The sequence below is a fragment of the Marmota flaviventris genome, chromosome 18 (genome assembly GCF_047511675.1).
Source record: "Marmota flaviventris isolate mMarFla1 chromosome 18, mMarFla1.hap1, whole genome shotgun sequence".
NCBI lineage: Eukaryota > Metazoa > Chordata > Mammalia > Rodentia > Sciuridae > Marmota > Marmota flaviventris.
In genome coordinates, this window is record NC_092515.1 from 62,258,816 (window position 1) to 62,268,216 (window position 9,401).

The 9,401-nt window shown below is 63.1% G+C and overlaps 1 protein-coding gene across 3 annotated transcripts in view; it reads right to left on the reverse strand.

The window, feature by feature from the left end:
• Piezo1 (piezo type mechanosensitive ion channel component 1 (Er blood group)) overlaps positions 1–9,178 on the reverse strand; it is a 47,952-nt gene extending 38,774 nt beyond the window's left edge. For all 3 annotated transcript variants that reach the window (XM_071604430.1, XM_027933233.3, XM_027933232.3), the window contains exon 1: positions 8,814–9,178. In XM_071604430.1, coding sequence (XP_071460531.1) covers positions 8,814–8,877 — 64 coding nt within the window. In that variant the 5' untranslated portion in view covers positions 8,878–9,178. The remainder of the gene's footprint in view (positions 1–8,813) is intronic.
• Between the last annotated feature and the right edge of the window lie 223 nt (positions 9,179–9,401).

Sequence of the window (9,401 nt, forward strand, 5' to 3'; positions counted from 1 at the left end):
CACATCAGGAGGCCTGGTCCTTGGGCAGGGGGACTGGACACCCCAGGGCTGTACCTGCAGAGTCAGGTCACCAGGGCTCCAGCCTCTCAGATGCCCTCCGCAGCCCCAGGGCACCTCCCACCCAGGTCCCTCCCCTCAGGCAGGAGCTCCTAAGGTCACTCAGACAGCTGCACCTGCTCCTCGGTCACTGGCCAGAGCGCCACTCAGGGTCTAGGCTGGAGTGTGACACAGGCATCTCAGATCAGCAGCACAGAGGCTCGGCACCCCGCAGAGCAGGATGGGCGGCACGGAGCTCCGTGGAGGAGCCCGGGGCGGGACGCGGAGACCTCAAGGGGCAGGGTGGGAGGCTGGAGGGGCGCAGGCCTGGGGGCCAGGCTCCAGCAGGGTCCTGCCCAAGCCTGACCTCGCCCAGGGGGGCTGGGATAGCAGCTGGGGCCTCCCCACGAGTCACAGCTGCTGATGGTCCCCAGCTTCTAAGGGCCAGAGCTGAGTGGGCAGGGGTTGCTGAGTGGATCAGGGCAGCGGAGAGTGGGCCAGGAGGAGACGGCCCACCTCCCCTGCTGGTGTCCACCCAGGCTGTCTTGGAATTGGGGTCCAGAGCAGTCCACTTATGCCTGATCCCACTCGCCGCGTGTCCTCCAGCATCCAAACCGGCCAGAGCCACCTCTGAGGGGCCCCCCCACTCGCTGGAAGCCACCTCATTTCACAAGATGAGGAAACTAAGGCAGGAGGCCCCTTGCAGAGGCCACAGAACAAAGAGGCCAGGGAACACATGCGCTCTGGAGGGCTGCCCCCCACGGGGGTCCACGTCTGGCCCTGTGGAGCGTCCCTCAGATGCCATCACCCCTGATCAACAGCTCCCTGCAGGGCCCCCAACCCTGTCGCACTGCCGGCCTCCTCCCCCACACCCCTGACCTCTGGAGATTGGGGCCTATCCAGATGCCCTCTCCCCTGGCCGGGAAGGTCTGTGTCCGCTGATAAGGTCTGGAACGTGGTCCCCTGCAGCGCGGAATGCGTCACCAGGCAGGGATGGGCTGCATGACCTGGAAGCTGGGGCCACGCCCACTTGTCACCTCCCCAGCCTTCTGGCCTTCCCTCCCACCTACAGGATGGTGGCTCCCAGCGGGGCCTGCCCACCGGGACAAGGCAGGCTGGAGAACACGCCATGAGCACGGCCGCAGCCCGGAAGCCGCAGGCAGGGCCGGATCCCCCGCTGGTTTGGCCCCCCGAGCACCCAGGAGCAGGCCCAGCGGCCCCCACTCATGCAGTGGAGGACAAAGGGACAGGCTTCAATGGACAGTGGGGGACCGGTGGGTCCTGGGAGACCCCCCACTCAGGGCCTGACTGTCCCACAGGAGGACAGGAGAGCTCATCTGTGCACCAGGAGGTGATGGCGGCCAGGGGCCTCTTGGCCCACAAGGGCCATGCGGAGAGTCCACGAGAGCAAAGCCGAGTGCCTGGCGCAGGGTGCAAACCAGGATGCAGCAGGGGACGGCAGGAGAACAGGCAGTGGACCAGGACGGCCTCCCCGAGGCCTGGACAAGGACAGTGGGGGGTCAGGGAGCCTGCAGTCGGTCACTCTGCTTCATCCAACAGACTTCTACAGAGGCCCCCAGGAGGCCGCACTAAAGAGGGGCGGACGCCATCATGCCCGTGACACCCAGGAGAAGAGCAGCTGAGAAGGGTCGGGGTCAGCTGGAGGCCATGTCTGACTGCGGGCTGAAGGCCGAGCAGGATCGGGCTGGTGGACGGGGAGGAGGACTGAGCAGAGGGTACTGTGCGGGAAGTGGACATCTGGACAGTAGCCAGGCGAGTTAGCCCGATGTCATCTGAGCTAAAAGTGCCTGATCCTTAAATGACACCATTAAGATTAGACAGGCAGAGGCCACACCTGTCCCCCAGCCATCGGAGCTGGAGGCAGAAGGATCACAAGCCTGAGGCCAGGCTGGGCAACTGAGAGAGGCCCCGTCCCAAAATAAAAAATAGGAAGGGCTGGGGTGGAGCCCAGAGGTGGAGCACCCCTGGGTTCCATCCCTGGTGCCAAAAACTGGTCAGAGAGGGAAGCCGGGCAGGTGGGTGGCGCAGGGGCTGATAGAGCCAAAAAACAAAGACCAACGGCCCATTTTGAAATCAGCTGGAAGACCTAAGAGACAACACGATCAGTAAGAAAGGGAGACACACCAGCCGCAGGACAGACCCGGCCAGGCCCCCTCACCACCAACCTGCTGGTGGACATGGCCCCGGGTGGCATGCCTCATGGCAACACCTGTGGCTGTGGCACCTGGGGTCACACACCCCTCTGACCCAGCAAGCCACTGAGGTGTGCCTGCGTCCACTGACCTCAGGATGCTGAGGAGGCCGAGAGTGAAGGCCCACGCTGTGGGTCAGTGGCCCATCTGCACATGATACAGCCGCCTGCTGTGGGAACAGCAGGCACTGGAAAGGGGCTGCAGATCTGCACCCAAGTGACCCAAGGGGCAGTCAGACAATGGCAGAGGTGAAGAGGACGAGACCCAGCCATGGTGCCGCGCTGCACCTGGACAGGCGGGGTGCAGCTGGGGAGCTGTGGCCCCAGGCTGTGCCGTCCACAGCAGCTCAAGACCTGTGCCTGAGCTCATGCCAAGGCCGGCCAGGCTGCAGTGCACCCACCCGCCCACAGGGCAGCCTGGGCAATCAGGCCACCCTCTGACCCACTTTTTATGCACAAGAACACAGCCTCCCCAGAGGCACCCAGCCAGGCACTCACGGGCCTCGTGCCATGGCAGCCATCACTGTGGCGCCCAACGAGTGCAAAGGAAATTGGAAAACAGCAAGAGCCGTTCGGCGAGGTGGAGTGGACAATGTCACACTGGTGTGTGTTGAACGGTGTTCTAACCTTAGCCAGAAATCAAATACGGGGCGGGGGGACCCTACCTGGTGCTGCCCACTTGACCCGCGGACCTGGGGTGCAGACCCTGGGGCTACCCAGAGGTGACAGAGCAGCCCACGGCCTGCTCCTCAGAAGGCTGCCCGCCAGGACCCACGCCTGGACTTCTCTGCTCTGCCGCAGGGTCCCGTCAGCATCGGCACTGTGCCTCTGCTTCTGTCCCTGGGGACTCCCAGGAAGGGTGACCAAGGCAGGTGGCTCTAGAGGCACAGGAGGGGAGAGGAACGCAAAGGCAGGGTGGACCCACCACACTGCACCACTGGTGTCACGGGGTGCCACCTGCACTGTCCGACTGTCCTCCCAGCTGCAAGACTTGGCCTGGGACGGAGGCCCAGCCCCTGCCCCAGCCCATTTTAGCTGCCCGTTCAATGGCCAAGGAAACCACAGGAGGCTGCGGCGGTCACTGTCCTCTGTAGCCTGACCCAGGGAAGGAGAAGTGGCCCCAACTATATATACTCCCAGCCCGGTAAACAGCCACGCCAACCCGGCTGGCCCGTTAGAGGGAACCTAAAATACCCCCTATAATTATGTCATTAAAACACACCAGAAAAACTGACCCGCCCCACTCAGCAGAGGCTCCTGACCAGCTTAAGGAGCTGGGAGCTTGGGCACATCAGCCCAGGGGCTAGTGTCACCAGAGGAGGACCTGGCCAGACAGCTGCCCTGGGCCCATCACACAGGGAGCTGGCACTGCATGGCGGGCGCTCACTGTCCTGGGGTGGCCAGGTTCCAGCATATAAAGTGACCACCTGAGCATGGCCTCAGGTCCTCATGCACAAAGGAGACAGTCACCCTGGGACCCAGCGTCCACCCCAGAGAAACAAATATGCTCCTAAGCAAAATGAAAGCAGAACGGCCTGACCCACAGGCCGGGCGAGTCGGCGTCCACAAGGCAGCCAACAATGGCGGGTGTTTGACCTTGAAAGAAAAGACCGCGAAGGCAGGGACAGGCCTGCAGCCGGCCCCAGTCCAAACAGACGGGTGGGAGATTCCATAATGAACGTCCCATAGGCTTTCGTGACCTCTATGACAAGGGCTCCGTCTTCTGGTCAGTTACCGGGGGTGATCTGTGTGCTGGTCACAGGATGAACCCGACCCAAGCGCATGCATGCATGCATGCACGCACGCACACACACACACACACACACACACATTCACACGGGAGAAGCACACGTCGAGGGGTCAGGTCGGGTGCAGCCAGACGCGTGGCTCCCTGAGACTCATCTGAGTCTTCATTAACCTCCTCTTTGAATGGCTGTTAAGCATTGGCCAGATTTGTGTAAATGGATGGGGAGAAGTATCTGCTGTATTTTCAAAGTAAGATGGCTCCCTCCAGCCAGACAGGACTCCCTGACCCTCTGTCCACCTCTCCCCAGCCTCACAGCACTCTCCTCTCACGGGTCTCCTCTGCACACCCAAGCTGGCCTGGCCTTCAGAGCATGGTGCCAGGGCAACAGCCCAGACCTGTCTGCCTGACCACCTGCGCACTTAGGTGTATGCAGGGAGGTCCATCTGTGTGGCTGGGAAGACTATTTTAGGCTGCATTAGGGGACCCGACTTTGGATGATATTGATAGGGACCCTGTTTGGGGTGGCATTGTTTGGGGACCCCATTTTGGAGAGAGCTGCAGTTTGTGGACAGATGCTGGGATGCTTGCAGAACACTCAGGCCAGCTGGAGAGGAGTGAGCGCCAACCCCCAGCACCACGGCCTCAGCCCAGTACCAGGTTCCTGGCACACCCAGAGCTCCTCCCACAGACAAGGACACAGGAACGGTCTTCAGGACTCAGGAAGAGGCCAGGGAGAGCAGAGGGACCTGCGTGGGTGCTGAACCACCCCGCGGCGGGAGGCCCCTTCCCCTGTGCTCCCTGGAGGCCCGATGGCAGCATGTCTGGGGGTGCCGGCCCACACCCCGCCCCCAGGATCAGCCAGCCTTTCCCTTCTCCTGCGAGAGGCCCCAGCCCCACGCTGTTGCCTGGGCCTGACATCCACAGCCTGAGACCAGAGATCAAAGACCTACAAGCACCTTAAAGATTTCATAGTCCTTCCTCCCTCAGGGGAGGAAACTGAGGCCCAGTAAGAGGGTGAGGGCTGGCACATTCAGAGCAGGAGAGGCCAAGCTGAGCCTCCGCCCAGGAGCACCTCCCTGAAGCCTCCTCCCCTGTCCTCCCAGCAACCTTCCACCCCAGCACCTGCAGGTGCATCTGCAGGCAGGAGGTGTGGACTCAGGGAAGGAAAGGCTTCTCCCCAGGGTGTCACCTCCCCTCGGGATCTCGGGCTAGAGAGAAAACTTCCTGCAGTCCAGATTCTCGATGCAGAGGAGGCTGTCCAGCTGCTCTGAGGCTGACAGGTTCAAAGGGTGAGAGAGGGCGAGTGTGGAAGGTGAGTGGCCCCTGCCCAGGGCACAGGGGCAGGACAGGCCAGGGCTCAAATGGACAGGCTGCAACCCCGACAGACCCTCACCAGGGCCCAGCTGCCGGCCGTGACTGCCTGGCCGGGGTGGGGGTGGTGGGGGTGGGGGTGGGGAATACCACCGCTCCAGCAGGAGGTGCGGGCTCGGAGCTGCCGCCAGCCGCTCAGACTGAAGCCTGGATTCCTCACCGCGAGGAAAGGTTCTCATTTCTTAGTAATAAGAAAAGCATATATTTAAAAAAAAAATTGACTGCCTAATTACACATTTCTACAACAGATGTGTCAAAAGGCGATGAGTGAAGGCCACAGTGGTCAGGATCTACAGGAGGGACCTGGAGGGAGGGGGCCCACCCTCCATCTCTAGTGCTGCCAGCATAGGAGGGGCCCACCCAGGAAGCAGCCCGGGGCCAGGATCAGGGGCCAGCACCTCCACCCACCCAGCAAGGATGCTTCCTCTGCAGGACTCTCCCGCTGGACCTGGCTCCCCAGCGCTGAGCGCCAGTGACCACCTTCAGGAAGACCACGGTGGTCTAGCCTCAGCTCCAGGGTCCCTGGTCCCTCCCCCAGACACGCACAATGGGTAGGCAGGCCCTCCCGGGCTCTGTCCTGTTTATTCTTCAGCCTCTTAGGCCCAGCCTGGAGGCAATGGCCCTCCCCTCTGCCACACAGGAAGCTGACACTCGGCAGGAAGCCCCCAGGGCTGCAATGGGAAGTGGGACCTCGCCCGGCTCCGGAGGCCAAGTTCTGGCACTGGGACCCAAGATCCAGCCACCCACAAACACTGCTCCTCGGCAGTCCTACTAGGTCCTCTCACTGCCCAGAGCCCAGTGGAGCTGCCGGGGAGTGTGACAAGTCTCTGCTGCTGGGGGGGGGATCAATATCAGAGAAGGATTTGTCTTCTCCGTGCAATCAGGCCTGCCCCGGTGCCGTCCCCAGCGGGCTGGGTGTGCCCACCAGCCTGTGCCACTGGCGACCCGAAAGCAGAAGCCACATTGTCCAAACGCACTGCTTTCCACAATCCGGTTGCACCACCCTGCCACTGCTGATGGCTGTGCTCCTGGCTGCCCAGCTAGGCCAGGGGTCAGAGCGGTGGCCCCTTTTCCCCCCCGTCCTTCCTCAGCCTGGCTGGAAGCTGGCTCCAGATGACCCCAGTTCCCAGGGGAGCAGGGGCAGTCACTGCCGGCTTCTCAGGTAGTAATCCTGTAGGGGGAGTGTCATGGGGGCTGGGTGACGGAGGATGACTCACACTCTCACCCAGCACAAGGTGACTAATCCCTCTGAAGGCCTCCTTTCCAAAATACCACAGAACCAACACTCCTCAGAGCGAAGAAGCCCTCAGAAGAGAGCCCCCCCCCGATCCCACTTCCAGCCAGGCCAGCTGGACCCTGACATCAGCCGGACAGTGGCTCCCTCAGGAGTGCCTAGAGTCTCAGGTGTCCTCAGGCAGGGCTCCTGGCTGCTCGGTGTCCCCTCCCCCAGCTACAGGCCCAGCCCCATGCCCAGCACAGATCAGGTGGGGTGTGGCCTGGGCATCAGAACTTTTTTCATGAAAAAACTCTATTTGGGGGCAATTTTAGGTTTAGGGAAAGTCCAGAGAGTTAGTCATCAATCACTTTTAAAGCTCCCCAGGTGACTAACAGCCGGGGTGGGAACCCCCAGCCGGAGACACCGCCCAGAGCCAAAGCTTCGTGCATGGCCCACGCAGAGTGGCAAGGAGCCAGGGGGCTGCAGGCCCCTGCTGTCCCTCGGGACTACAGACCCGCCGCCCACCTGACCTGGCCTTGCCGCCTGCTCCAGTGCTGTCCACAAGCTAGGGATGGATTTCACATTTCTAAGGACTGGAAAAGTATCAGAAGAATATTTCACCATGTAAAATATTTACCATCTGGCCAGTGAGAGAAAACTCCCGCCTCTGCTCAAGGACAGCCCACCCTCAGAAAGGGGCAGCCCCTTCAGGAAGAAGCCCTCCCTCCTACTCAGAGGAAGAAAAGGGAAGATCCGCCTAACCCCAACTCAGGTGCTTCCAAATCAAAGTGCTGGAGTCCCAGGGGCTGCAGGGCCACAGGACAGACTCAGGTGAGCCTGCCCCTTTAAGAACGCTCCTGGGGCCAGCTGCTTCTAAACTCTGACCCTGTGCCTGCCCAGGCCACTTGATCTGGTCCTCTGGCTTTCTACAGGCACAGGGGAGAACAGGCCAGCACTGTGGGCCTCTGACCCAGCGCGCTCCTGAGCACAGTCCAGGCGGTGTGGTCCTCACAGGGCTGGCCACATTGAGGACAGCTCCAGAGCCCTCCTTTCCAACCTCAATGGCTCCCATTAATTCCTGCCTTGAACATCTCCCCACATCTGGTCACCTTTTGGTGCTGCAAATCAGAGTGCTCTCTGTCCAGGCTGTGCTGGGTCCCCAGCATTTGGGGAGCTGAGTCCTATCTGCCTGAGCCACACCAGGTCCCCAGCTTTCAGGGAGCCTACCTGGTTACCTAGAACAGAGTGGCCAGTGAACTCCCGGAGGGGTGGGAAGGCTCAGGAAGGGCGTGCGGCTAGGAGCCCCCCCACGGAGGACCAGGGTGTCCACACTGCAGACAGGCTTTCCCAAGGCCAATTGCTGTTTCTCTGTGGGTAAGCCCAGGCTTGCAGAGGGTCACATGTGGGGCGGAGCTGACCAGAGGGATTGTGGAGGGGTGAGTTCTTGGGCACTGTGCCCTGGGCAAGGCCCAGGCAAGGAGGATTGCAGAGGTGTTCTGCTAAGAAGGGGTGGGGGGGGGGGAGGCGCTGTGCTTTCTGGCAAGCAAGGGACAGACCAGGGTTTCACACTGGAGCTGATACCAGGCCAGAGCCTCCAGGGGTGGCCCTGTTCCACAGCAGGGCACAGGCCTGTCCCAGGTCCTCTGGAACTGAGCCAAAAAGGGCACGAGGAACAGGAGGAACCCTAAGTACTTTTCCAAAGCAAGGGACTGCCTCAGACGGAGCAGGGGCAGGGCCAGGGGCTGTGCCCGGGGCTGGACCTGGACGTTAGTTCTGCTAGGAAAACTCCAAATTAAACAGCTCCAGGCAGGAAGCCGCCTGCTCCCAGATTGGTCAGGAAGTCGTGATGCAAGTTTGCACTTTTTTTTTTTTTAACACAAAAGAGAGAAAGAGAGATTCCTACTCCCCACCCCACCACCATCCCAGCGGCCCTTCTTCTAGGGACAAACAGACCCCCTCCCCCGGGCCCCTCCTCCCAGCGCCCAAACGCCAGGTCCTGGGCGCCCGCGGTGCACCTCGCCGCCGCCCTTCCACCCCGCGCCGGGCCCGCCGCGGCCGCCCGCGGTCTCATGCTTCTGGAATGCGGGCGCCCAGGGCCGCGCGTCCCGGGGAATCTCCGCGCCCTCCCGCCCGCTCGCAGCCCTGGCCCCGCGGGCCTCGCTCGGCGGCCCAGCAGGGACATGGGGAGCCGGAACGCAGCTCCGTTCTCGGTCCAGCCGCCCCCCACTCACCGGCCAGGAGCGTGCAGGGCAGCAGCAGCCAGTACAGCACGGCGCCGAGCACGTGCGGCTCCATGGGGACGGCCCAGGGTCGCGCCGCCGCGGCGCTAAGGCGAGGCGCTAAGGCGAGGCGCTAGGGCGAGGCGCGGAGGCCGGGGGTCGGCGCTCCATGGCGCACAGGGCGGGTCTCCGCACGTGCCGCGCGGCGCGGCCCGGACCCCCGACTGGCCCGCCGGGACCCTCGCGCCGCCTCCTCCTCGGGCCGGGCGCGCCGCGCCCTCCGGTGCCGACGGTCGGGGCCCGAGCGCTCGGGAGTCAGCCTGCCCGCGGCGGAGCGCAGCGCGGCTCGCAGAGGCCGACTTGGGCCGGACGGCGGCTCGGTGGCTCCCGCCCTCCGCCCGCCCGCGGGCCTTTATAAGCTCGGCCCCCGCCCTCCCCGGCGTGCCCGCCTCCGCGCTTCCCCCGACGGCCGGGCGCGCCCAGGCATCCCCTCGGCTGTCCCACGCGCCCGCGCGCACACCAGCCCTCTAGGCCCCGGCTGCCGCGCAGACCCGGGACACCTCCGTCCAGAGCAAGTCCCGAGAAGACCCCCACCCTCCC